At 37.8% G+C, this 27,481-nt stretch overlaps 4 protein-coding genes and 1 pseudogene across 4 annotated transcripts; 4 read left to right on the top strand and 1 right to left on the bottom strand.

Moving 5' to 3' along the window:
* The first annotated feature begins 221 nt into the window (after positions 1 to 221).
* On the top strand, positions 222 to 7,822 carry LOC113304654 (K(+) efflux antiporter 5-like). Its single transcript, XM_026553795.1, has 21 exons — positions 222 to 631; positions 2,119 to 2,162; positions 2,811 to 2,878; positions 3,025 to 3,109; positions 3,204 to 3,265; positions 3,344 to 3,419; positions 3,660 to 3,734; positions 3,914 to 3,985; positions 4,086 to 4,169; positions 4,290 to 4,358; positions 4,456 to 4,533; positions 4,645 to 4,733; positions 4,902 to 4,998; positions 5,560 to 5,613; positions 5,701 to 5,796; positions 6,297 to 6,485; positions 6,575 to 6,652; positions 6,776 to 6,820; positions 6,904 to 6,996; positions 7,090 to 7,191; positions 7,361 to 7,822. The coding sequence occupies exons 1-21, from the start codon at positions 418 to 420 to the stop codon at positions 7,382 to 7,384; spliced, it is 1,794 nt and encodes a 597-aa protein (XP_026409580.1). The 5' UTR covers positions 222 to 417; the 3' UTR covers positions 7,385 to 7,822.
* Positions 7,823 to 8,470: 648 nt separating this feature from the next.
* On the top strand, positions 8,471 to 10,177 carry LOC113305310 (11S globulin subunit beta-like). Its single transcript, XM_026554373.1, has 3 exons — positions 8,471 to 8,816; positions 8,945 to 9,207; positions 9,299 to 10,177. Exons 1-3 carry the CDS (start codon positions 8,471 to 8,473, stop codon positions 10,175 to 10,177), a joined length of 1,488 nt encoding a protein of 495 aa, XP_026410158.1.
* A 789-nt stretch (positions 10,178 to 10,966) lies between these two features.
* Positions 10,967 to 12,064, top strand: LOC113301950 (serine/threonine-protein kinase fray2-like). The gene has a single exon (XM_026550781.1). It carries the CDS (start codon positions 10,973 to 10,975, stop codon positions 12,062 to 12,064), a length of 1,092 nt encoding a protein of 363 aa, XP_026406566.1. The 5' UTR covers positions 10,967 to 10,972.
* Positions 12,065 to 18,962: 6,898 nt separating this feature from the next.
* Positions 18,963 to 20,066, top strand: LOC113305311 (annotated as a pseudogene).
* A 1,072-nt stretch (positions 20,067 to 21,138) lies between these two features.
* Positions 21,139 to 24,438, bottom strand: LOC113304656 (argininosuccinate synthase, chloroplastic-like). The gene is made up of 9 exons (XM_026553797.1): positions 24,229 to 24,438; positions 23,985 to 24,107; positions 23,614 to 23,749; positions 23,380 to 23,428; positions 23,019 to 23,201; positions 22,560 to 22,634; positions 22,291 to 22,476; positions 21,915 to 22,003; positions 21,139 to 21,790 (listed from the first exon to the last, which is right to left on the bottom strand). Exons 1-9 carry the CDS (start codon positions 24,296 to 24,298, stop codon positions 21,238 to 21,240), a joined length of 1,464 nt encoding a protein of 487 aa, XP_026409582.1. The 5' UTR covers positions 24,299 to 24,438; the 3' UTR covers positions 21,139 to 21,237.
* Between the last annotated feature and the right edge of the window lie 3,043 nt (positions 24,439 to 27,481).

Below are 27,481 nucleotides of genomic sequence, written 5' to 3' on the forward strand. Positions count from 1 at the left end.
CTCAACTAGTTATATTCCACTGTGAAGCACAAACATATAGCTAGTACACACCATGATGATCAGCCCTTCGATTCTCGAAACGTACCCCAGTAGGCCCTGAGATGAACACGTGTATAAATCTAACAAAAGATAAAGTATAAACGATACACCAGAAATATATACAAGTATTACATAATTTACATGTACGATCCCGCCTTAAACCTAATAACTATTTCGCTGTGTTTTCTGAGAAAACTTACAAATTAAAAAGATTCAAAAAAATAAACAAAACGAGATCTAGGAGGGAGAGGAGAAGAAATTTGTTTTGATTCGTGAATTCATTCGATCGAATCAAAAGAGATACATCTTCAATTTTGATAGATCAGAAAGTTTTCGGAATCCTAGGGTTTGTGAACTTGATTTGAGATCTTTTTTCTAATGGGGAAATCAAATATGAGAATGATGATAGGTGTGATTATATTGATAACATTTTGTATATATGTTAATGGAAGAACGGATAAAGAAACAAGAGAAAGATTTTATGGGAATTTATCAATGACTGCTTCACCACCTAATTCTGATGAAGGAAGTATTGCTAAGATCTTTAATAATGTTCTTGATAAAGAGTTTTCTGATAGTGATCAACCTGAAGGTTAGTTTGTTACGTTTTTTTTTTTTTTTTTCTTCGTTTTTTGGGGATTCAATGTGGTTATTTTTTGTTATTTTTGTATAATGTATGACTTCATTTGGGGAAATTGATTCGTTCTGATTAGACTAAATTAGGGTTTCAGGAATTAATTTTGTTCAGATGATATTAGTTTTTTGATGCTGGAAATTAGAAAGGCATGTGTTTGGTGATACTGAGCATTGGTTTTGACGACTTTTACAATGTACATGACTCATGGTGTCGGATATTTTAGTGCCTTGTGGTCGTTTTTGTGTGTGCTTTATACAGCGGATATTGAATTGCTAACATGAAGTCTAACTTAAAGAGAAACCTTCTTGGTTCAATACTTTCAAGAATCACCGATTATCATGGTCTTAATACCTCATAGAACGTAGACATCTACTTATGCTCATTGTGCTGATTACCTTAGTCTCTTAGTTGCTGTAACACCAAACACATTAGAACAGCACATTTTGCTTGCAGTCTCTTAGTTGCTGTAACCTAGTTTCTTCAGGATATTATGAAACTTCCAGTTCTATCTAGTACATCTTGTTTGCTCAATATTATCTCCAAACATTGCTGAGTAATCTTGCTTGCATGCCAAAATATATGGTTGATCCTGTTCCGTCACATTCATAATGTTAACTTAATTATTGTCTTCATTATGGCCTCAGCAACCTTCACTTCCTTCCTGACCTGCAATCGTCACACTTTATTTGTTGGACAACTTAGTCTGGTTGAGATTTTTGATTAAAAGCATTCATTTAAACCTTTCCTGAGTCATATCTGCTTCCTCAATCTTCTGATGTGTCTTATCTCCTAGCTTTTAGGTACACGTTGTCTGTATGAATAATTTTAATTAGCATCTAATTGTTCGCGACGAAAGTAATGTGTTAGAGAAGTTGAGGGAAGTGAATATTACCTGGTGTTTATGAAGGAATATCTATTTCAAGGGTTTGGGCACGTATAGCATAGCCAGCATATTTTCCGTTTGGTCTGGCCAAGGTAAATGTAGGTTTTATGAAGTATGAAGAGGAGTGCACACCTATATTTGTCAAACTTGTCAATAAGACGCATGTAACAAGGAAAGTTAAAACCTGAGTAGTGACGGGTCAACTTGGTCCGAGAGTGGGGCGAACAAAATGCAGGACATATATGAGTGCTCTCAGTAGTCTGATAGAAGTTGAAAGCTTAGGATGGATTGAGTATGCATGCCTTGGATTACTCTATGCATTTTTTGGATTACTTGTTTTCACAATGTCATCTTTGATGATTAGGAACAAATTTAGTTAATTTTATCCATTTCTTGTCTGTCACACGCAGTTTTCCTTTCTTGATGGATGAATGTTTTTTGCTTGTTATTTGTCTTACTAAGACATATAGAAATGTGTATACCATATTCTCCTCATTTATAAAACATGCTGTATCTCTTTTGTATGATTTAACATTTCTCTTCTATCTCTTTGTTTCAGAACCTGATGCAAACAGCTTCAACAACAGTGTAGCAGATCAACAAGTAGGTGTGACATTTTTTTAAACTAGGTACAACATTCCTTTTTGAGTCCTGAGAGCAGCTGTTTCTCACAGAGCAAATTTGTTCGATATTGCCATCGACCCCAGACGTGTCTAAGTGTTTTAAGTTTAACTAAACGAGATGAAGCGACTGGTTACTCTTTTATATGGTCAAGGTTGTGTTTGCTCTTAGGACTTTAATTGCGTCACCCATATACCATGATAGTCGTATCTTTCATGGCAGTATCTCGCCATACTCTGTTTGAAGAGAATCATCAATGACAGTATAAAAATTTATTATCTTTATATTGGGAGTTCTAGATATTGCTTAGAACCTCCTTGGCTCCTTATTCTTATTCGGTACACCCACCTTTTGTGTTCGCTGGTCTTTTGATGCTTTCTTTGACTGTCATCATAAATTTTGTTTTACTGTAAAAAGGCTTGTATCGATGGTGAGGCTTGTATCATGCAGTGTAACATATAGCTCTTTTTTAGCTTATAAGGCTGGGAAGTAAACATTTGCATACCAATATTGAACTTCTGACATGAACACAATGAAGTTGTGGATCCTACTTGCCTTCTACTGTTCTCTTGTTCTTTTCTTTTTTTAGTTTTGTATATGTGGTTGATCATTTTTTCACTCTCTCTACAGGCTGTGTTGGAGACTGTAGCAAAGATTACCCATGACAAGCCCAAGAAAAATGATACTCAAGAGAAGAAGTATGAATAAACTCTTCTGAAATAGATTTATCGTTATCTAGTTTCTTTTTTCTTAAAGGGAACTTGGTTTTTAATCAGTGTGCAAGTTTTTGTAGAACCTCCATTCTGGTGGGTTATAACTTAAATCAATAATGTTTATCATGCAGTGCCACTAGATCTTTCCAGTTTCAAGATGTTTTTTCGTTGGAAAATGAAAATTCTGATGACATGACGACCTTAATTGATAAAAAGGTTTGTTAACAGGGAACTGGAAGGTTGTTACTGTAAATTGATCCTCGCAAATGTATATTCCTTCTGACTTCCTGTCTTTGCTTCCCGGTTGTAGGATAATGTTTTCGTGATGTCCAACAAGAAATCGAAGTATCCAGTTCTTCAAGTTGATCTAAGGTTTATTTCCTTTGCCGTTGTATTTCTTCTTTCCATAACCACCATTTATCTGTGACTTATCAAAATGGGTTCATGCAGGTTGATTTCAGACTTGGTGGTTGTAATTGTTTCTGCTACAATTGGTGGAATTGTATTTTCCTGTTTGGGACAACCGGTTCGTATACTAGTATCACTTAAAATATAATTTCTCCTGGGTCCGGAAAGTTCTTTTTAGTTATCGGCTTATCGCTATATGATGCCCAGATACAGTGTGATGCAATATGGATACTACTGTGTGCTTGAAAAAGAGTATACCTGGCTGTCTAAGGGCAGCATCCAACATAGAATTCCAGACTCAGTCTTTAGTATGATTTCCACATGAGGTTTTCATTCTCTTGATGCATTTGCATGCTAGGTTATCGTCGGTTATCTGCTTGCGGGATCTCTAATTGGACCAGGAGGTTTGAGTTTTATCAGTGAACTGGTCCAGGTATGCTGTCAACTATGGCATTTCGTTAGGGTTTCTTATAAGAAGCTATCAGTTTTAGTCTCTCGGTGTTTATTTTTTTAACAAGCACCTGGCCGTATTTCCTCATATTAGTAATTTTGTTTTTTGTTACCTTTTCCACTCTTAGACTATTAATATAGCATTTTTCCATCCTTCTTCAGGTTGAAACTGTTGCTCAGTTTGGTGTTGTCTTTCTTCTTTTTGCATTAGGCCTTGAGTTCTCCTTGACAAAGGTAGGTAAACTGGCGATGATTTTGACATTGGTAGGGATATTTTCATTGAATATCTTGCTCTTTGTGTAGAAGTTATCCTAATCTGCATTCACTGATGCAGTTAAAAGTTGTTGGGCCTGTTGCTGTTCTAGGAGGGCTACTCCAAGTAATCATATTTATGTTCTTATGCAGCACAATTGCCCTGGTAAAATTTGCTTCTATAGAGTTATGCTTTTAGTTTATGTTATAGCTGTTGAATATTCGCTGTAATTTATTATTCTTGTATATACAACTTATTTAAAATTATGTATTGCTTCTGGTTCAGGTGTGTGGTGCACAATTATCAGAGGGTGTGTTTGTCGGTGCCTTCTTATCAATGTCATCAACTGCAGTGGTAATGCTTTCTTTATCTTCAATTTGTTTATTTTCTTTCTTCTTTTTCATTTTCGTCTCCATTGTTGCATCTGATCAGCCTCCTTTTCTTCTTCCAGGTTCTGAAGTTTTTGGTTGATAAGAACAATAACAACGCTCTTCATGGTCAAGTAACTATTGGAACACTAATTTTTCAGGTAATGGGAGATCTTTCTTGAGTAGTATATATATATACATCTCGATGGCACATTATATCGAGCTTTTGTTATGACGAATATATCAGTATTTTCCTGTCTCCGTAATTGCAGGATTGTGCAGTTGGCTTACTCTTCGCCCTACTTCCAGTTTTGGGTGGTAATAGTGGCATTTTTCAAGGAATAATGTCCATGGCAAAGCTGTAAGTTCAGTTTGTTCTACAGATATGATTGTGATTCTGTTTAAATGTATTCTCTTAATTATAACAACCTAGTATTGAAATCGAAGTTTCCAGATACACCATTTCTTATTTCTATCTTTCGTATTAGCTTCTGACTTTTTCTTGCTTTGCGACTACTATCTTGTGCAGGTTACTTCTTTTGTCCATCTTCCTAGCTGTTGCGTCTATATTGTCCTGGTCCTTTGTTCCTCGCTTCTTGAAGCTAATGGTACAATTATCATCGCAAGTAAGTAATCACCTGTCCGTGTGTGTCATTAATGTTCAACCTACTTTTTTTCTCCTTTTCTTCTCTTTTTCTTTTTTTGGGTTAAGTTTTTCTATACGGCTGAGATAAATAAGCTTATGAGTAATAAAATTTGTTCTGAAGATTTTATTTTACATTGCCATTGTTGTCAATAAATTTTTTGACAAGCTAATAAAGGTATCTACATGATTTTGTTGGGTTTAGTTTCTAGCAAAAACCATGTAGAAGAAAACTAAGCAACATGCTGCTCCTGCCAAAAGTTACTGTTTGAGGATGTTATGTCTTAGTGGCCACTCGGCTCAACAAAGTTTTAAAAAAAGTAAACCTCATTATATCTGCATGATTGCCTTTTTTGCTTAAATAAAGCTAAGAAGTAACGTTTTTTAAGTGTCCTGCTCTAATTATTACTGAGGAGCTTTATAGAGAGATTGCTGACTTTATAGTTGAAGGTTTATAGATATCCGTTGATCATATTGTGTATAATATCTGATCTGATACTGTCTCTTAAGTTAATAACCAGCTGAATTATATGTTGGTATGCAGACAAATGAACTCTATCAGCTTGCTGCTGTGGCTTTCTGCCTATTGTCAGCTTGGGTGAGTCCCAGCACGTAACGGTTTCTCTAATAATTATCTTTTTTAGTAACAGATCCTAATGCTTTACTCTGGGATGCACTTTTTCAGTGTAGTGATAAACTGGGGCTGAGTCTTGAGTTGGGATCATTTGTAGCTGGCGTTATGATATCTACCACTGACTTTGCCCAACACACTTTAGACCAGGTAGTCACTTTTTTCCTGATAGGCTGTATTATTCTAATTGTATGTTTGTCAATTCATACACTGGCAGTCCTCTGTTAAACTAAATGAACCCCTTCTATTTTCTTTCCTTCTGTGTTTGTAAATAAATACATACGTAGGCTATCACAGTTTGTTACAATTTACATGTTATGAGCACTGGTTATGTGAAAATATTGATTTAGTGTGTATCTTCAGAAGGTTCACTTTAGCTTGTTGCATATTTCAAGTAGAGGTAGTGTTTATGTGCATACGCACTGAGGGTTGTGGTGGAAGCATGGATGCGGCCATGTCTTTATGAGTTAAAAGTAATATCCTTGGATGGCTTTCAAGCATGGGTATGAAGCCAATGCATGCTGTGGACACAAGATATGCGTGGACCTATACACACAATTCTTAACCATCTAAATGAATGTGTTCCTTCAAAAGCTGTTTTTACTTGATGAAATGACATAGTTTCTAATTGTCGCTTTCATATAATGCAGGTGGAACCAATTCGCAATTTGTTTGCCGCTCTTTTCCTTGCTAGTATTGGAATGCTCATAAATGTCCACTTCTTGTGGAACCATGTTGATATTTTACTTGCGTCCGTGATTCTGGTTGTAGTCATTAAGACCACTGTGGTCACGATGGTGACTAAAGCATTTGGATACAATATCAAGACATCAATGCTTGTAAGTGTAGTAGAACTTGTTCAAAGTGGTTTCTTTGTTTCTACATGTTACTCTTTACTTTGTATCTAACTTTTCAATGTGTTCCAAAGGTGGGTGTGCTTCTCGCGCAAATTGGAGAATTTGCCTTTGTTCTTTTAAGTCGTGCCTCTAATATTCACCTTGTTGAGGTTCTCTCTCCCTCTTGCTCTATCCATTTATTTTGAAGTGAATAAACTACTTATAGCCCTGGTAATTGTCTATTTATTTTATGCAAACTACGCGTAATAATTGAATACCATTTTCCATTTCAGGGAAAAATGTATCTTCTTCTCCTGGGAACAACAGCTTTCAGTCTGGTGAGCTTCTTTTCTGCTGGGAATCAAATTAGTTGGAGATGAATTATTTTTTTGACATTGTTCTACTGGGTATATCTTTACAGGTAACCACTCCTCTCATGTTCAAGTTGATACCTGCTCTGATGCATCTGGGTGTTCTCATGCACTGGTTTCCTGCAGAAAGCACACAGAATGAGGTGTGATTTCTAACTCTAATTACCATAAAGTGATTCAACCAATTTACTTCTCTTTTGCTCACTCGCATGATTTTCAATCTTTAATTGTTACAGCATATACTGGCTGGTCGTACAACTTCAATCGAAGTAACACATGCTTTGGATATACTTGCAAAGCCAAACAGCCCGAAAGTCCGACAGCAAACTCATCAACCAGTAAGTCGTCATGTTTATATATGTGCACTGGAGCGTTTACATCTTTCACATTAAGGATAGCAGTGTGATAGTGTGTTCCGCTTAATCATGTATAGCCTCTTGTTTAAGTTTCTCACAGTTTTATTACCGGGTCATCATGAAAACTAAAATTTTGGTTTGTTATTTACAGGAGAGGAGTAGAGGACTTCCGTGATACAAAGACACTAATAGCTTGTTTTTATCTTCAATTTTGATGCTGCTGATATATCTGATACAATCAAATGGATCACCGAATTGATGTGGATTTATTTGGTTTATTGTCGCTGCTGAGTCGAAGGCAAAATCTGGAAACAACATGTAACAGGAAAAGCAATTTCTCAGCTGAACTCGGCTCGGAGGCCTCATGTAAAATTGTGTTTTTTTGGTATACTGTAAATAGGACTCTGTTGGGTCTGGTAAAATTAGTTTGTTGCTAATCATCAGAGTTGAGCAAATTTACTGAAGATGATCCCTCACACGAGTAATTTACTGCGGGAAGGTGGATTGTATTACACTGTAAAAGACATTTTAACAAGCAGAGTTTTCACTTATCCACTACTCTCTTGTAGCGCTCTACTAACATGAGATTACTTGTTCTTAATCTTTTTTGACACTGTAACTTTGTGGTTGCATACTGTCCTCGAATATTTCTACAGGTTTGCTGATGTTAAATGGTTATTGTGGTGAACACAATAACTGAATTAGTCAAATCAAAGACCTAAGGTTTATCTTTTTAGAGAGATTCACAATAATAGAAAGTGCTCGTCTTTTAGAGGTCATTTTTCAAGTCTTTTATGTTTCTTTGCAAGACTGGAACATTTTGCAAGGGAGAGTTACACTCAGTTTTTCTACCACTTTCAACACTAGCTGTACGTTCCTATTAGTTTCTTAAATTCGATAGGAAATCTTCCATTGGAATTTTGATAATCATAACAGTCAAGCTTGGGGCACACAGTTTGATCTGTCCATGCAATGCGCACCCTGCTTAATTTGTCCATTCCAAAAAGTTTAAAATCCTGTCACTCAATGCAAGCACTCACAAAGAGAATCCGATTCTTTTATTTCTGCATCACAATGTATTCGTGATTGAGCAAATCCATGCAAACATGAAAATTGCCTGAAGATGGCATCTTTTTCACCAACCATCTGCAATGTGTCAAACACTAAAAACCTCCTGTTCTCCTATAAATACCAATCCAAACTCATTCACCATTTCACACCTCAATCTGAATCTAAAAAATCTCAAAAGAGTTAATTCAGTATGGCGACAAAGTCCTATTTGTTTTCTCTTGGTCTTTGCATCCTTCTCTTGCATGGTTGTGTAGCTCAGATAGAGCAACAAGGAGGAGGATGGCAAAGCCAGCAGCAGCAACGACAGCCACAACGTCGATACCAAGCAGGTCAAAGCCAATGTCAAATCCAGAGCCTAAATGCTCAAGAACCTAATAGGCGATTTGAATCAGAGGCAGGTGTAACTGAGTTCTGGGATCAGACAAATGAACAATTTGACTGCGCCGGTGTATCTGCTACTCGACACATAATCCAGCCTAGAGGACTTCTTTTACCTTCTTTTGCCAATGCACCAAGACTGATGTACATAGTACAAGGCATGTCCTTTTTTAATATGCACAAGCTTATATTCTTCATATTATTGTAATTACCATTTATAAGCTTATTGTCACTCCACTTCAAATATCGGTAACACGGAAATTTAATTTTCTACATGTCCATCCAGGTAGGGGAATGACTGGAGCACTCATTCCTGGATGCCCTGAAACATTCCACTCAATACAGCAATCTCAGCGATTGAGAGAAAGAGGTCAGCAACCGAGATCCAGAGACCAGCATCAAAAGATTCGCCAGATCCAACAAGGAGACATCGTGGCTTTGCCAACAGGTGTAGCACACTGGTGCTACAATGAGGGTGAAACCCCGCTTGTCATGGTTGTTGTTCACGACACCAGTAATAATGCTAACCAGCTCGACCGTAACCTCAGGGTACGAAAATCTATTACTGATCACAGACTAGTAGTTGATAGCGACACTATAATAATCACTAACTCGATTTGTGCTTGTTGAATGCATACAGAAATTCCAACTGGCCGGAAGCCAGCAATCACAGACTGGGACGGCGTACCAACAACAACAACAGCAGCAACAGCAACTTAGAGGGCAGCAAGAGATCCCAACAAACAACATTTTCAGCGGATTCAACGTTGAGACTTTGGCAGAGGCTTTTGGTGTCAGTACTGAGACAGCTAGAAAACTACAAGGACAAAATGACCAGAGAGGAAACATAGTTTTCGTTCAAGAAGGACTTCAAGTGATTAGGCCACAGAGGGGAGAAGAAGAGGAGAGTGAAGAGCAATATCCAGTAACTAATGGACTAGAAGAGACTATCTGTAGCATGAGACTGAAGCAAAACATAGCCAACCCAACTCGGGCCGATATTTACTCTGAAAAGGGTGGAAGAATCACTAGCCTTAACAGCCAAAAGTTACCCATCCTTAACTTCATCCAAATGAGTGCTGAGAGAGGTGTTCTTTACCAGAATGCACTAGTGGCCCCACACTGGCACTTGAACGCCCACAGTGTGATTTACGTTACAAGAGGAAATGCTAGAGTTCAGGTTGTAGGCAACGCTGGTCGCCAAGTTTTCAATGGACAACTCAATCAAGGACAAATTTTGGTTGTTCCTCAAAACTTTGCAGTGGTGAAACAAGCTGGAAATGAAGGATTTGAATGGGTAGCTTTCAAGACTAACGACAATGCAATGATGAGCCCACTAGTTGGAAAGACTTCTGCTTTAAGAGCAATGCCTGCAGATGTGCTAATGAATGCTTATCAAATCTCAAGGGAAGAAGCTAACAGGTTGAAGAATAACAGAAGAGAAGAAACCTTGATACTTACTCCAGGACTCAGGTCGCAGGTTAGACTTGCACTCAAGTCTGAGACAGTGAGTAATTAAGATGTCGTACGTGTTTCGCTTCTAGACTAGATAATAATAATAGTAGTAGTACTAGTTTGGTTAGCTAGCTTGGAGTATTAATAAAAGCTGCTACATATCTAATGCAGTAGTATGTTACAACTAGTTGAGTGCAAAAGAAATAAAATTACAATTTTCTAGATCATATTTCTCCCATCTTCCTATGTCTCTCCGACATAAACTAAGCATTTGCAATTGTCCGTAGACTCCTCATAATCTCCATAATTTTACCCTTGATCATGCACAAGATGGTATGGCAGTAACCAATGTCACCTGACAAGGTTTGAAACCTTGCTTCTTGTAATGTATGCATGCATTTGTTGTGCTTCTACTTTTACTTTCAACAAATCCGAAAGCAGAAGTAATATATGCTGAAGCTGCAGCTGAACTACAGAATAGACATTCTGAAAAGAAAAAAAATCTCTGGAGGAAGTTCCATTGGTAGGGGGAACTTGGGAAGGAAGCATGATATTTCCTTGTTTCTAGATTTACTTAGGAATAATAACTCCACTCCTTTTCAGAATAGAAGGCCTAATGTTGGAAATAGGATTCGGCCGCCGTATAACTGCTGTATAGGCCAAGCTAGCCAATGAAATTAGAGACCGGGTCTAAGTAAGTTTTTATAAGGCGGCATAGTTTCTTATAAATATATTGTGTCAGGGTTCCGTATAGAGAATAACACTAGCTACTCTTAAGTTTTCAGAGAGATCTGTCAAGAAAAGAGATCTTTGAAGAAAACGAAAGAGAAGAAGTCTGAGAAGAACTCTTGAAAGCAAGATGGAAAAGCAGCAGAAATACCCTTTAGGAGCCGAGCATTATTATCTGTTTGAAGAAATAGGTAGCGGAGCTACTGCAACAATTTATCGTGCAGTTTGTATTCCAACACAGGAAACTGTTGCAATCAAAGTGTTGGATTTCGAAAAGGAAAAAAGTGAATTCTGTAAAATCGCTCATGAAGCACAGACCATGACTTTGATGGATCAGCCAAATCTTTTAAAGGCGCACTGTTCGTTCGTTACAGATCACTATCTGTGGGTTGTTATGCCATTCATGGCTGCTGGTTCATGTCAGCATATCATGAAGTCATCTTTTCCAGATGGATTCCAAGAGGCTGTGATCGCTACAATTTTACGTGAAGTTTTGAAAGGATTAGTGAACATACACCAACACGGGGACATACATCGAGATGTGAAGGCAGGCAATATTTTAATGGATTCACGCGGTGCAATAAAGCTTTGTGATTTCGGTGCTTCTGCAAGCCTTTTTGATGAGGGGAAGAGGCTACACGGAAGAAACACTTTTACGGGAACTTTCTGCTGGATGGCACCTGAGGTTATGCAGGAAGAAGAATACGACTTTAAGGCTGACATCTGGTCTTTTGGTATAACAGCGATGGAACTTGCTCATGGGCATGCCCCGTACTCTGGATTTCCCCCGATGAAGATTCTTATGAATATTATACGAGATGCACCTCCTAGTCTTGATCATAGCGAAAGGGACAAGAAGTTCTCAAAGTCTTTCCGAAAAATGATCGAGGTGTGCTTGCAGAAACAACCACACGAGCGTCCTTCAGCACAGAAATTATTAAAGCATCCCTTTTTTAAGAAAGCTCGGTCCAGTGAGTATCTTACACGTACACTGCTGAAGGAACTACCTAGTCTGGGGGATTCCGCTAAGGAATTAAAGATAAAAGAAGACGTGGTTATACAGAAGAAACTGGCAGAAGTGGAAAGGGGAGAATTACCACGATACAGGATGAGTGGTTGGAATTTCGACGTCGAAGCTATAAAGACACAGGCTTCACAGCTTCCGGATGGTGAAGAAGAAGTTGAACGCTTACTTCCTAGTTTGATTAGTAGTTCTTGTTGAATTGTTCAAACACATACCACAAGTATATAATAAAAAAGTTTTTGTTGTTTGTTTAGATGCTTTGAGTTGATCGAGTGGTCTTTTGTTGTTTACAAAATCAATCGATATTTTGTTGTTTTCTTTTGATTCTGAAATTTGTTCACCTGTTGGGATTCAAAGAGTCATAAGCCGGTCGGATCCATATCCTAATGGCAGGCTGAGTCTACTTTTAATGACCCCAAAAAGTTACCAGGCCAAAACATGCTTTGCTGATGGCTATAATCTTCGGGAGTAGTGGCCATGGAAAAAAAAACCTGTTCTTCTGTTATTTAGGCAGATCCTTGAACAACATTGGTTTTAGGATAAACGATAGTTATCGACTAGAGAGGGATTTGTGAAGGAATGTGTAATTTACTAATTTCTCTTACTTAAAATTGTTACAGCTTTCAGCTTGTATTGGCGGGTAAGTTTCAGTATCTGATTGCCTACCATTCATTTGTTTTCCTACCAGCATACTGAGCCTGACATTGTTTTTGTAGGGTTATTTTTGTTTTGTTGGGATACTACAGTAGTTAATATGGATGACTCGAAACATCCTCTTACCTCTTTCAACAGTTTGCCAGAAGCAGCTACAACACATTCCTCCAACAAGTTTCTGGCCATTCTAAATTTCGGAACAATGCCTTTGCTTGGGTAGTTGCATTTTAAAAGAACCTGGAGTTGTAGGAATTATATACTGCTCCCATGAGGTAAATACGTGCTTCAGAAAATACAAGTGTTACTGAATTTACTTCTTTTGATTATAAAAACTGTAGACAGAAAACCAATGGTAGGCTCAAGTTGCCCACGGTTGTTGTTGTAGGATCGAGCAACACCTTAAACCCAGCAACACTCTTATCTTCTTTATTTTCTTCGACAGCGCATGAAAAAACTCACACGAACAAATTTTGATAAGCAACAAACCACAGAAAAATATCCTTGCTTTCAAGACAACATCTTCCTTCTAACAATCTCAATGATGTTGTGGACAAGCCACAAAAACGACAGCAATCTCTGTCTTGTCTTGACAACTTCTCGAACCCTGATGAAGACAAACACCAACGCAGTTTTGACAGACTCCAGTTTTAATCTCATCACAACTTCGCACACTACTTCTCTTTTGATGAAAAACAATTCTCTATCACCGGAAAACTTATGAAAATTCTTTATCTTCTTCTTTATCTCCTTCTCCTCTCCCTTCCTCTCACCTTGCTCTGATACCAATCAATTAATGGCAACTGCAAGATGAAAATTAGCTTATATAAAGACAACTCTCTTTATTGATGTTTAGAAAATCTCTCAAAACTAAACACAAGCTCTTATCTTGCTCATATGATCAACCACAACTTTGGTGATCATATATATATAGAACTATGAATTCCTTTTCCTAGTTATATTACCTTATTACATGTCTTTCATTTTCTTAGAGCTAGATGACTTCTAATTCCCTTATGATTACATCAATTTCCTAATCTTGTCCTAACCAGCTTGTTAATGACTTCTATGTTGAAGTTTAACCAACATTCTCCCCGTTAAGCTTCAACCTTACCCGTGACATATCTTGTACTCCGATCAATTGTCTCATTTCTTCAAACTTGATCCGAGCTAATGCCTTTGTCAATATATCTGCTTTCTGCTCAGTTCCTGGTATGTGTTCAACGTTGATGATCTCCTTATCGATACATTCTCGTATGAAATGATACCTTTTGTGAATGTGTTTCGTCTTCCCATGAAACACTGGATTTTTAGTGAGTGCAATTGCAGACTTATTATCAATCTTGATGAGAACTTTTTCAGGTTCTCTTCCTTTGATTTCACCCAACAGTTCTTGAAGCCATATTGATTGTTTAGCTGCTTCTGTTGCAGCCATAAACTCAGCTTCACAGGATGAGAGGGCTACAGTGTCTTGCTTCTGTGAACACCATGTAATAGGTGCTTCTCCTAGATAAAATATATGACCAGTTGTACTTTTTCCATCATCTTGGTCAATATTATGACTGTTGTCACTATACCCAACAATTCCTTTTGATCCTGCTCGACCATACTTCAATCCATAGCTGATTGTTCCTCTTAGATATCTCAATATCTGCTTTATTACATCACCATGAGACTTGTGTGGACTCTGCATATAACGGCTTGCTACTCCTACAGAGAAAGCCAAGTCTGGTCTTGTGTGTAGCAAGTATCTAAGGCATCCAACATTTCTTCTATAACTCGTTGGATTAATCTCAGCTTCTTCTTGTGCCTTTGAAACTTTAAGTCCAAACTCAATTGGTATCTTAGTTGGATTACAAGTTTCAAGTCATGCTTCTTTCAGAATTCTCCTTGCATAAGCTTCTTGTTTAATCTGAAGCCCATCTACTCCTTGATGGACTTCTATGCCAAGGTAATAAGTGAGTTTTTCGAGGTCTGACATCTCAAACTTTGATGACATTTCTCTCTTGAACTCATTGATCACCTTAAGGGAGTTGCCAGTCAAAAATAGATCATCTACATAGACTGCAATCACAAGAAGCGTTCCCTTTTCTTCTCTTTTGTATACTGATGTTTCTTTAGAGCACTTAACAAATCTGATTTCTCTTAAGATTTGATCTAAATTTGTATTCCAGGCTCGAGGGGCTTGTCTTAGACCATAGAGAGCTTTTGACAACTTGTAAACTCTATGTTCTTGTCCTTTTACTTCGAAACCTTCTGGTTGTTCAACATACACATCTTCACTTAGTTCGCCATGCAAGAATGCTGTCTTAACGTCTAAGTGGTGAATTTCCCATGAGTTTGATGCTGCTTCTGCTATTAAGAGACGAATTGTCTCTAGTCTAGCAACTGGTGCGAAAACTTCATCAAAGTCTATGCTTGATTCTTGAACGTATCCCTTAGCTACAAGTCTTGCCTTATATTTGTTGACAGTACCATCATCATTCCGTTTTATTTTGAAGATCCACTTAAGACCAATCACTTTTACCCCACCTGGCTTATCAACTAGAAACCAAGTCTTGTTTCTGTTGATTGAAATAATTTCTTCTCTACATGCTTGTGTCCATTTAGTCGAGACCTTTGCTTCCTGAAAATTCCTTGGTTCATCATTAACAGAAAGTAGCATAATCTCACATTCTTCTGCAACTTGAAGAACATAATCCTCCAGATACTGTGGCTTTTGTATCTGTCTTGTTGATTTTCGCAGTGGAATGGGTTGAGTTATTTCATCGATCTCTTCTTCTTCTCCTTCTTCTTCTTCTTCTTCTTCTTCTTCTTCTTCTTCTACTTCTTCGTTATTCTCAGTGGTTTCATTATTCTCTTCTTCTTCTTGATTAACATCATTGTTTCCATTGGTATTGATGATTATGGGTCCTTCGCCTTCATCAATTACTTGACCCCATCTCATGTGAAACATTCCTGGATCCCTACTTGGTCCATCGTTAGTTTCTTTCCAGTTCCAGTTTGCTTTTTCATCGAATACCACATCTCGACTCACTATCACTCTTTTCGTTGTTGGATTGAATAATCTGTAAGCTTTGGATCCAGGATCAATTCCTAGATTCACAAGAGTCTGAGATCGATCATCCAGTTTCTTAAGAGTTGCAGAATCAACTTTTGCGTATGCTATGCAACCAAACACTCTTAAATGATCTATGTTTGGTTTTCTCTTTCGCAAACTTTCATATGGAGTCATGTCTTTCAGAGCTTTCGTAGGTATCCTGTTTATTAGGTATGTGGACTGTCGTACAGCATCTCCCCATAGATAATCAGGTATCTGCATAGCCTTTAAAGAACTTCTTGTCATCTCCATTAGAGTCCTGTTTCTCCTCTCCACCACTCCGTTTTGTTGTGGTATCCCTCGAACCATCTTGTTCTGAGACATATTTTTTAAGGTTCTGAAACTTATGTGTCCTAATCTTGCATGCCACTTCCATGTCTGATCTTCCAGTCTCATATTCAGACACAATGACCTTCCAATCATGAGACTTATCTTGTAGAGTCTATTCTGTGAGCGTGAGATTCTAACTAAAAGTCTTCCACTTGGGTCATGAACTGTTAAATAATCTTGTCGCATTCTAACATCACATCCAACTTCTGTAGCTTGTCCTAAACTTAGAATGTTGCTTTGTAAGTTTGGGATGAAGTAGATGTTTGTGACAAGCTTCTGTTCTCCGGTCTTGCTCTGAAATAGAATTGATCATTTCCCTCCAATTTCTACAGAAGATCCATCCCCAAACTTCACTTGTCCTTTGATTTTCTCATTGAGTTCAGAAAAGTAGTGTCTCTTACCATTCATGTGATTGCTGGCTCCATTATCTAAATACCAGATTCCTTCTTCTCCATCCTTTGATTCGTAGTTCTTTGGTATTAGTTTCCATTCGTTTAAGAATATAACTTTGTGCATGAAAAGAGCTGTATCTGCTTCCCTTGTTTCATTCTTGTTTGCTTCTTCCATCTTTTGTATTCTTTCAGGGCATACAGAGGAGAAGTGTCATGGTTTATCACATCTGTAACAAATAATGTTTGATCTATCCTTCTTTTCTTTCCCTTGGTTTTGATCATTCTGACTTGTTGTTCTATCTTGTGAGTTAAACCTTCCTCCCCTTCATCGACCTCTGTTTCCTCTACCACCTCTTCCACGACCTCTTCCTCTTGTCGCAGAGTTTTGTTGGTAAGAGTTTGTGTACAAGAGTTTTCCTTGAGTTTCTCCATTGTTTTCTTCATCAAGGATTCTTTCTTCATATGCTTTCAATCTTCCAATTATATCTTCATAGCTAGTCTTCTTTAAATCTAAGACTTGTTCGAGAGAAGCTATGATATGAATATACTTGGATCTTGGTAAACTATTGAGAAACTTCTTTACCAGTTTATCTTCATCAATGGATTGTCCAAGTGACGCAGCTTTTGAGGCTAACTCTGATAGCTTTCCCGCAAAGCTATCAATAGTATCTGTGTCTTTCATCTTCACTCTTTCAAATTCAGACATTAAGGTTTGCAGACAGGCTTCTTTAACTCGATCAGCTCCGAGATTACGTGCCTTTATTGCATCCCAAATTTTCTTTGAAGTTTCCTGTTCACCAACTTGTAGAACAAGACATTCTGGTATTGCATGAAAGAGTAATCCAATGACAACATTGTTTTTGTCTGGGTCCAATGTACCAGGATCAATTGTTTCCCAAACTTTGTAGATTTTCATCAGTACCTTCATTCTCATGGCCCATAATGTGTAGTTTGTGGCGTTGAGGATTGGAACTTGTATTGATGGTGGCGTGAACTGTTTTGCACCCACAATGGCGGTTTCGTTTTCCATGGCTCAGAAACAAGCTCTGACACCAATTAATGGCAACTGCAAGATGAAACTTAGCTTATATAAAGAAAACTCTCTTTATTGATGTTTAGAAAATCTCTCAAAACTAAACACAAGCTCTTATCTTGCTCATATGATCAACCACAACTTTGGTGATCATATATATATATAGAACTATGAATTCCTTTTCCTAGTCCTATTACCTTATTACATGTCTTTCCTTTTCTTAGAACTAGATGACTTCTATTTCCCTTAGGATTACATCAATTTCCTAATCTTGTTCTAACCAGCTTGTTAGTGACTTCTATGTTGAAGTTTAACCAACAGTTGTTAGAGAATCAACAGATTTTATCACTCCACTAGAGAGCGCATAACATTATTGAACCATTTTAACCGCTAACTGAATAGCTAGCAAGTGATTTTTTTTGCTTCAGATGGCGTGTTAGGTGCGCCGTTTAGTTTGTCTCTTCCATAAAGCTCAAAAACTTCTTGTTACAATTAAGACAAGCACGAGAGAATCTGATTCATACGTGGCTAATCAAATGCATGCAAACATGCAAATTACCTGAAGATAGAATCTTTATCACCAACCATCTGCAATGTGTCAAAAACTAAAAACTTCTTTACCTCGTACTATGAATACCAATCAAAACTTCATTCACCACTTCACACCTCAAGCTCAGTCTCAAGTCCCAGGCTTATTCAGAGTATGATGAAGTCAAGATAGTATAGTGTAGTAGCTTAGGGTAGAAAATGAATAAAGCTGCTCCATATGATGATGAAATCAAGGACTGCTAATTAAGCTTACATATATGTAAGAGTCATGTAAATAAATTATGGTTTTTAGACATTTAAATAAATCTCGAAAAAATAAAGAGATAACAGCTTCTATATATGTTGTTGAGCTTTGTGTAAATACGATCACCTACCTAAGTATCATGAAGCCATACTCATGGGAAGTGATCACTTATCAAAAAAAATAAAATCACATGTTAGAATCACAACTGACATTTCAGTGCGCAAATTCTTAACCCGGAAATGGATTTGCTGGGAAACAGTAATCCTGATCATGCATTCATGCACAAGATGGTATGACAGTAACCTGACAAGGTTTACAACCTAGACTAGTAATGTATGTCTGTTGTGCTTGTACTTTCACTTTCAACAAATCCGAAAGTAAAGAGAAGGTCATGAGGTGCTGAGCTCCAAAATTGGTTCGAATAGAGATTCTGAACATTTGTTTTCCGTGGAAGATGGTTTTAGAAAGGAATTCCATTCGTAGGGGGAACTTGGGAAGGAAGCATGATATTTCCTTGTTTAGTTTTCTAGTTTTTCTTAGGACTCCTTTTCAGAATAGAAGGTGGAATAGGATTCTGCCGTATAACTGCTGTATAGGCCAAGCTAGCCAATGAAATTAGAGACCGGGTCTAAGTAAGTTTTTATAAGGCGGCATAGTTTCTTATAAATATATTGTGTCAGGGTTCCGTATAGAGAATAATATTAGCTACTCATAAGTTTTCAGAGAGATCTGTCAAGAAAAGAGATCTCTGAAGAAAACGAAAGAGAACAAGTCTGAGAAAAACACAAGAAAGCAAGATGGAAAAGCAGCAGAAATACCCTTTAGTAGCCGAGCATTATAATCTGTTTGAAGAAATAGGTAGTGGAGCTACTGCAACAATTTATCGTGCAATTTGTATTCCGACACAAGAAACTGTTGCAATCAAAGTGTTGGATTTGGAAAAGGAGAACAGAGAATTGTGTAAAATCGCTCATGAAGCACAGACCATGACACTGATGGATCAGCCAAATCTCTTGAAGGCGCACTGTTCGTTTGTTACAGATCATTATCTGTGGGTTGTTATGCCATTCATGGCTGCTGGTTCATGTCTGCATATCATGAAGACAGCTTTTCCAGATGGATTCGAAGAGGCTGTGGTCGCTACGATTTTACGTGAAGTTTTGAAAGGATTAGTGAACGTACACCAGCACGGTGACATACATCGAGATGTCAAAGCAGGCAATATTTAAATGGATTCACGCGGTGCAATAAAGCTTTGTGATTTTGGTGCTTCTGCAAGCCTTTTTGATGCAGGAAGTAGGCTGCATGGAAGAAATACTTTTACGGGTACACCATGCTGGATGGCACCTGAGGTTCTGGAGCAACAAAAGGGATACGACTTTAAAGCTGACATCTGGTCTTTTGGTATAACAGCATTGGAACTTGCTCATGGGCATGCCCCGTACTCTAAATTTCCTGCGATGAAGATTATTATGAAGATTATACACGATGCACCGCCTGGTCTCGATTGCGAAAGGGACAAGAAGTTCTCGAAGTCTTTTAGGAAACTCATTGAGTCGTGCTTGAAGAAAAAAGCTCACGAGCGTTCTTCAGCACAAGAGTTGTTAAAGCATCCCTTCTTCAAGAAAGCTCATTCCAGTGAGTATCTTACACGTACACTGCTGAAGGAGCTACCTAGTCTGGGGGATTCCACTAAAGAATCAAAGATAAAACAAGACATGATTATACAGAAGAAATTGGCAGAAGTGGAAACGAGAGATATAGGACGATACAAAAAAGGGTTCAGCGGTTGGAATTTCGACGTTGAAGCTATAAAGACACAGGCTTCACAGCTTCCGGATGATGGAGAATTGACCCCTCTGCTCGAGTGGCTGATTGAATACAGATACAGTGTATTTTAATAGTTCCTGAATACAGATACAGTGTATTTTAAAAGTTCCCGTTGAATACAGTGTATTTCAAACATCAAAAATATATAATCAAATCTGTGGTTTTTTTTTAGATGCTTCGAGTTGAGTGGTCTTTTGATGATTGATCCCGTCTTAGTATGTATATCTATTGTTGTTTTCAGCTGATTCTGAAATTTGTTCAAAAGATTCATCCGGAGTCCGTGTTGGAATATTTTCAACGCCGCTAACCAAAGGGGGGTCCTGGGGGGCATCGCCCCCCAGGCTGTGGTCGACCTGACAGGTCAGGTCGTGGGGGTCCAGGGGAGACCGCCCCTGGTGGGGGTTTCAAGGGGGCAACGCCCCCGGAAGAACTTTTTGAACTGACGGTTTTATTTGGCCGATAAAAGCCTGTTCGAAAATTTCGAATCCAAAAGACACCATTAATGTCTGTTGATGAAGGAACCTGACGTTTCGTGAATAGAAACCTGTTGGCGAATAAAAAACCTATTCCCAACAGGTGCAAAACCCTTTATAAATAGCTTCTCCCAGTTTCGTTTAAGATATAAGAAAAATCAATCTGTTTTCTCTGTTTCAAAAAGCATCATCAGAAATCAGAAATCTCTTTGTGTGTTCTTGATTGAATCAAGGGGTACAAACCTTGAATTCAGTTTTCGTTGCAGGGCTTTCATTGTATCCTGAAGGCAATATTTCGCATACCTGTTGTAATCGCCAATTGTTATTGGGAGGGTAGAAATATTTGTCTAAAAGAAATTTATACAAGCCTTGAAAGTTTTGGAGTGCAACACTTTCTTCTCTGATTCATTCATCCTTTGTGAAACCCAATATTTTCCAACAGTCCGGACCCTATAAAAATCCCAATTTTGTGTGCTAATTGGGTTTGCAGTAAACTTTACAGCCCTCTGTCTGGGCACTATGAGTTGGTGTCTGCAGGAACACTTGCAGAGATTTAGACATATTCCGCAAGAAACCTATTTTGAGGCAGACCGAGGCATACTCAACTTTCAGCCGAACGTATGCCTCAAAACATATCCGAATGCCTCAAAACAGGTTTCTTTCGCAAAGATTTCTATTTTTCTCTAATGTTATTAAGCTCATCTAATCCAAGTCTTACATTGAAGTTCAATTTCCTAGTACAACAAAAAAACAATCAGGAGAAACACATTCAGATACCCTTCTCAAGCATAGCTCGAACTCTCATTGGAAGGCCATAGAGCTTAATAAACCCAGCAGCATCAGCCTGATCATAAATCTGTCCGCTCTCGAATGATGATATATCTTGCCTGTACAAGCTGTATGGGCTTGTTCTGCCTGTTACAGTGACTGATCCTTTGTATAGTTTTAGAGTCACAGATCCTGTTGTGGTCTCTGTAATTTTCTTCATAAATTCATCCATTGATTCGCGGAGTGGATCGAACCACCTTCCTGCGTAAACTAGCTCTGCATATTTTAAGGCAAGTTGATCTTTCACCTGAATTGTCTCACGGTCAAGTGTTAAAGATTCTAGCTCTCTAACAGCAGAGAAGAGGATGGTTCCACCAGGCGTCTCATATACACCACGGCTTTTCATTCCCACGAGACGGTTCTCAACCATATCGATTCGGCCTATTCCATGTCTCCCACCAGTTTCATTGAGCTGTGAGAGGAGTGATGCTGGAGAGAGCTCTTTCCCATTTACTGAGACGGGGATTCCGGAAACTATTCCAATTTCAACGTATCTGAAATGCATAAGAAGTGCAAACCATATCACATGATTATAACTGGGAAAGAAAAGAGAAAAGACTAGCCTATGGTGATACTGAAGAACAAATTAGGACACACGGACAAGCAATGATAGCTTACTCAGGCTGGTCGGGTGCATCTTCAGGGTCAACTGACATCATGTACATATCCTTCGTTGGTTCATTCGCTGGATCTTCCAGAATATCTCCCTTTTATGACACAGATCAAAGAAAAGATTGAAGTTCAGATAACAGGACGGATGAGGTTTTCTTCATTTGGACACAATTTCAAGCCAGGGAGGTGTCTACTAGAGCGGCAAATAAGAAAATTCAACGAGTTTATAGAACAAACAAATCATCCATGTGAGAGGTCAAAGGAAGCCTCACAAAAAGTGGAGCATGTTGTTCCATCCGACGCAAGCGGGAGAAAATCGGATTAATACCCCAGTAGTAGTCCTAGGTGTAAATGAAATAATTCACTTAAAAAGAAAGTATACCTCATGACTAAGGTGCCACAGGTTCCGGTCTCTGCTGTAGATAGATTTTTTGGTCACTGGAATAGGTATATTGTGTTTCTTAGCATACTCGATAGCATCTTCGCGTCCTGTAATTTCCCACTCTCTCCATGGAGCTACAACGTTGAGTTCGGGATTCAGGGCAAAAAAGGTGAGTTCAAACCGGACCTGCGGGATAAAGTTGCAAGGTAAGACAAAGAAGAACATGAGAATATAGAGAGTATTCCAAAAATGTCATGTGCTAGACATACCTGATCATTTCCCTTCCCTGTGCACCCATGTGAAACAGCATCAGCTCCAACTTCTTTAGCGACATCAACCATGGCCTACAAAGTAGATGTATTGAAAACTTACTTTAGGTGTTCCACATTAAAATACATATGATTGTATGAATGGAATCAAAAAATAAAGCATCACAAAGATTGTCAAAAAATTTACCGAACCACCCAGTCAACCACTGGAAAGAGCATCCTAGTATGAACGGATAAGTTTCTCATGATGTTAACTAACTAAAGTAAAATTCATGGAAAAGGGGCCAAAATAGGTGCCACCTTGATAGTGTAAGATAACCAACCACTAGAAAAGCAGATGACACAGATTCACCCAAGGGGCTTAAATAGATTCGGAATCACTTCAAAGAAGAACTTTATGTATGAACCTTATTGAGGATCTGGATTTATAGTAAAAAAAGCGCAGAATACAAGACGAACCTTGGCAATAACAGGGCGCGCCATAGAAGTTCCCAGCAAATACTTCCTTTCGTAGATGGCACCAGCTCGCAAGCAAGGAAAAATGTAATCTTTGACAAACTCTTCCTGTAAATCCTTGACAACTAACTGGCAAGCTCCACTTGCTTTAGCTTTTGCTTCCAATCCATCCAACTCCTTGATACCCTGCGACAATTAAGGACCAGAAGTAAGTAACGAAAAATAACCAACAGAAAGAAAGTTGTTGCTCTTTATAACAAGTTCATGTATGGTATCACTGTAAGAATCACAATAAAACTAATATTTATACTGAACTTGAGCATAACATAATAACCTAAGAGTTACATTTATTCTCATAACATACTTGTCCAACATCGGCAGTGAAGCAAACAACTTCGCAACCATAATTCTCCCTGCAATGGGGATTGATAGAAAAATAAGAACTATGAGAAATATCCAAAACGACAATAGAAACCAGAAACAACTGAACCTACAATCCATATCCCCGAACACCTTTGCCAAAGGAACCACGACATTCATATACAACAGATACACTTCATACAACAAAATGCAGCCGTAAATCACTCAACAAAATTACCTTAGCCACGGGACAATAACTGAGGTATCCAAACCACCGCTATAAGCTAAAACCACTTTATTCAACTTTCCACGCAGACCACCACCAGTCTTTGGAGACACAGAAACTTTTTCACTCGCTGCAACCGCCTGAATAACTGCATGAAGGGGATACCAAAACAAAAAGAATCAAAATCATATTCAAAAGACCCCCTTAAGCTGAATTTTCAAAAGCTTGCCCAAAGGGCGGCGGTTTTCTCAAAGTGGCTACTACTAATACACCTACATTGCCCCAATGTTAATCAGATATGAACAGAATCCTTGAATTTTAACACTGAAAAAAAAAAACAAAAAATACTGACCAGCTAAAATCAAGCTACAGTGAATGAATACCTTTGTTATTGGAAGCTCGAGTGAGGTTAAGATTGTTGTGAACTAGGGCATTCCCGTTAAACCCACTTGACACTGATGAAAACTTGTTCGAGTAGCATATTTGATTACGACCTAAAGCTGATTCTGTAATCAGTTAAGAAAACAAAAATCTAATTAAATCCAAGAAACAAAAATGTCTTAATTGGTTTCAGAAAAATGCTAAGCTTTTCAATTGAAGAAAAAGCTGATTTTTTTTATTTGGTACCTGGTTTGTTAGCCCCATTGAAGACGAAATTCGTAGAGGAAGAAGATGAAATAGCACGTAACTGAGCCATGAGTTAGCACAGTCTGTCTCGCAGCAGGCAGAAGATAAGAAGAGTTTTAGGGTTTCTTAACTCTTTCTTCTTTCTTTCTTATCACTGGACAAAAAGGAGGGGATGGGGAGCGAATAGTGGTAGAGTTTTAATTTTTGGGAACTCAGCGACTCGTGAGTGCTTTATTTTTGGGGCCTCAGACTATAAGGGCTACTCGTTCGTTCGAAAGAGAGTATGAAAGTTTTCACCATATGGCTAATGAAATGCCGTGCGAAGAAAAGAGAAAGAAAAATGGCAAATCAATTACCGGGTAAATCTTAGGTAATTTTTGTTTGCTTTTTTGAAGAGGAAGATTAAATTAAAGAAAAAATAAAATGAAAAGAGTATAAGCCTACGAATAACACATCATGAATTACATATGAATGGATGTATCTCAATGAAAAAAAACTTGATTTATAGAAATAAATCTAAAAACATCCATATCTGAAAGCCACGCGACAATTGTCTGCTTGATATGCTTCCTCAACCTCCATAAATCTGCCTCCAAAAACCCTTCGATTCCATACAAATGTCATAACATAACTCACCTTCCACCAAACCTCCTTACAACTGCCTTGTAGATTATTTAGTTTCCAAGTTTCTTGTCCAAAAATTAGTTTATAGTCTATACATGCTCACGGGCATGTATAAATGCATGAAAACTTAAAAGTACCTCGTCCAAAAATTTGATCTTGTTTAACCATCACCATAGACGTCCAGAAGTATCGAAAAACTCAAAAGCTTTTTGTCCAAAAGTTAGTTTATGGTCTAGACATGCTCATGGGCATGCATAAATGCAGGAAAACTTAAAAAGTACCTCGTCCAAAAATTAGATCTTGTTTAAACATCACCCTAGACGTCCATAAGTATCGAAAAAATCGAAAGCTTCTTGTCCAAAAAATAGTTTATGGCTAGACATCCTCAAGGGCATGCATAAATGCAGGAAAACTTAAAAGTACCTCGTCCAAAAATTAGATCTTGTTTGAACATCACCCTAGACGTCCATAAGTATCGAAAAATTTGAAAGCTTCTTGTCCAAAAATTAGTTTATAGTCTACACATGCTCACAGGCATGCATAAATGCAGGAAAACTTAAAAGTACCTCGTCCAAAAATTTGATCTTGTTTGGCCATCACCCAATACGTCCAGAAGTATCGAAAGTTTCTTGTCAAAAAATTATTTTATAGTCTAGACATGCTCACGGGCATGCATAAATGCAGGAAACTTAAAAGTACCTCGTCCAAAAATTTGATCTTGTGTTGACCATCACCCTGGACGTCCATAAGTATCGAAAATTTCGAAAGCTTCTTGTCCAAAAAATTATTTTATAGTCTAGACATGCTCACATGCATGCATAAATGCAGGAAAATTTAAAAGTACCTCGTCCAAAAAATTTATCTTGTTTGACCATCACCCTAAACGTCCAGAAGTATCGAAAAATTGGAAAGCTTCTTGTCCAAAAATTAGTTTATGGTCTAAACATGCTCACGGGCATGCATAAATGCAGGAAAACCTAAAAGTACCTCGTCCAAAAATTAGATCTTGTTTGAACATCACCCTAGACTTCCATAAGTATCGAAAAATTTGAAAGCTTCTTGTCCAAAAATTAGTTTATAGTCTACACATGCTCACATGCATGCATAAATGCAGGAAAACTTAAAAGTACCTCGTCCAAAAATTTGATATTGTTTGACCATCACCCAATACGTCCAGAAGTATCGAAAATTTCGAAAGTTTCTTGTCCAAAAATTAGTTTACAGTCTAGACATGCTCACGGACATGCAAAAATGCAGGAAAACTTAAAAGTACCTCGTCCAAAAATTTGATCTTGTTTGACCATCACCCAATACGTCCAGAAGTATCGATAATTTGAAATCTTCTTTTCCAAAAATTAGTTTATGGTCTAGACATGCTCATGGGCATGCATAAATGCAGGAAACCTTAAAAGTACCTCGTCCAAAAATTTGATCTTGTTTGACCATCAACCTAGACGTCCATAAGTATCGAAAAATACGAAAGCTTCTTGTCCAAAAGTTAGTTTATGGTCAAGACATGCTTATGGGCATGCATAAATGCAGGAAAACTTAAAAAGTACCTCGTCCAAAAATTAGATCTTGTTTAAGCATCACCCTAGACGTCCATAAGTATCGAAAAATTTGAAAGCTTCTTGTCCAAAAATTAGTTTATAGTCTACACATGCTCACAGGCATGCATAAATGCATGAAAACTTAAAAGTACCTCGTCCAAAAATTTGATCTTGTTTAACCATCACCAATACGTCCAGAAGTATCCAAAGTTTCTTGTCAAAAAAATATTTTATAGTCTAGACATGCTCACGGGCATGCATAAATGCAGGAAAACTTAAAAGTACCTCGTCCAAAAATTTGATCTTGTGTTGACCATCACCCTGGACGTCCATAAGTATCGAAAATTTCGAAAGCTTCTTGTCCAAAAAATTATTTTATAGTCTAGACATGCTCACATGCATGCATAAATGCAGGAAAACTTAAAAAGTACCTCGTCCAAAAATTAGATCTTGTTTAAACATCACCTTAGACGTCCATAAGTATCGAAAAAATCGAAAGCTTCTTGTCCAAAAATTAGTTTATGGGTCTAGACATTCTCAAGGGAATGCATAAATGCAGGAAAACTTAAAAGTACCTCGTCCAAAAATTTGATCTTGTTTGACCATCAACCAATACGTCCAGAAGTATCGATAATTTGAAATCTTCTTTTCCAAAAATTAGTTTATGGTCTAGACATGCTCATGGGCATGCATAAATGCAGGAAACCTTAAAAGTACCTCGTCCAAAAATTTGATCTTGTTTGACCATCAACCTAGACGTCCATAAGTATCGAAAAATACGAAAGCTTCTTGTCCAACAGTTAGTTTATGGTCTAGACATGCTTATGGGCATGCATAAATGCAGGAAAACTTAAAAAGTACCTCGTCCAAAAATTAGATTTTGTTTAAACGTCACCCTAGACGTCCATAAGTATCGAAAAAATCGAAAGCTTCTTGTCCAAAAATTAGTTTATGGTCTAGACATGCTCAAGGGCATGCATAAATGCAGGAAAACTTAAAATTACCTCGTCCAAAAATTAGATCTTGTTTGAACATCATCCTAGACGTCCATAAGTATCGAAAAATTTGAAAGCTTCTTG

This window comes from Papaver somniferum, chromosome 8 (assembly GCF_003573695.1).
Source record: "Papaver somniferum cultivar HN1 chromosome 8, ASM357369v1, whole genome shotgun sequence".
NCBI classification, from domain to species: Eukaryota; Viridiplantae; Streptophyta; class Magnoliopsida; order Ranunculales; family Papaveraceae; genus Papaver; species Papaver somniferum.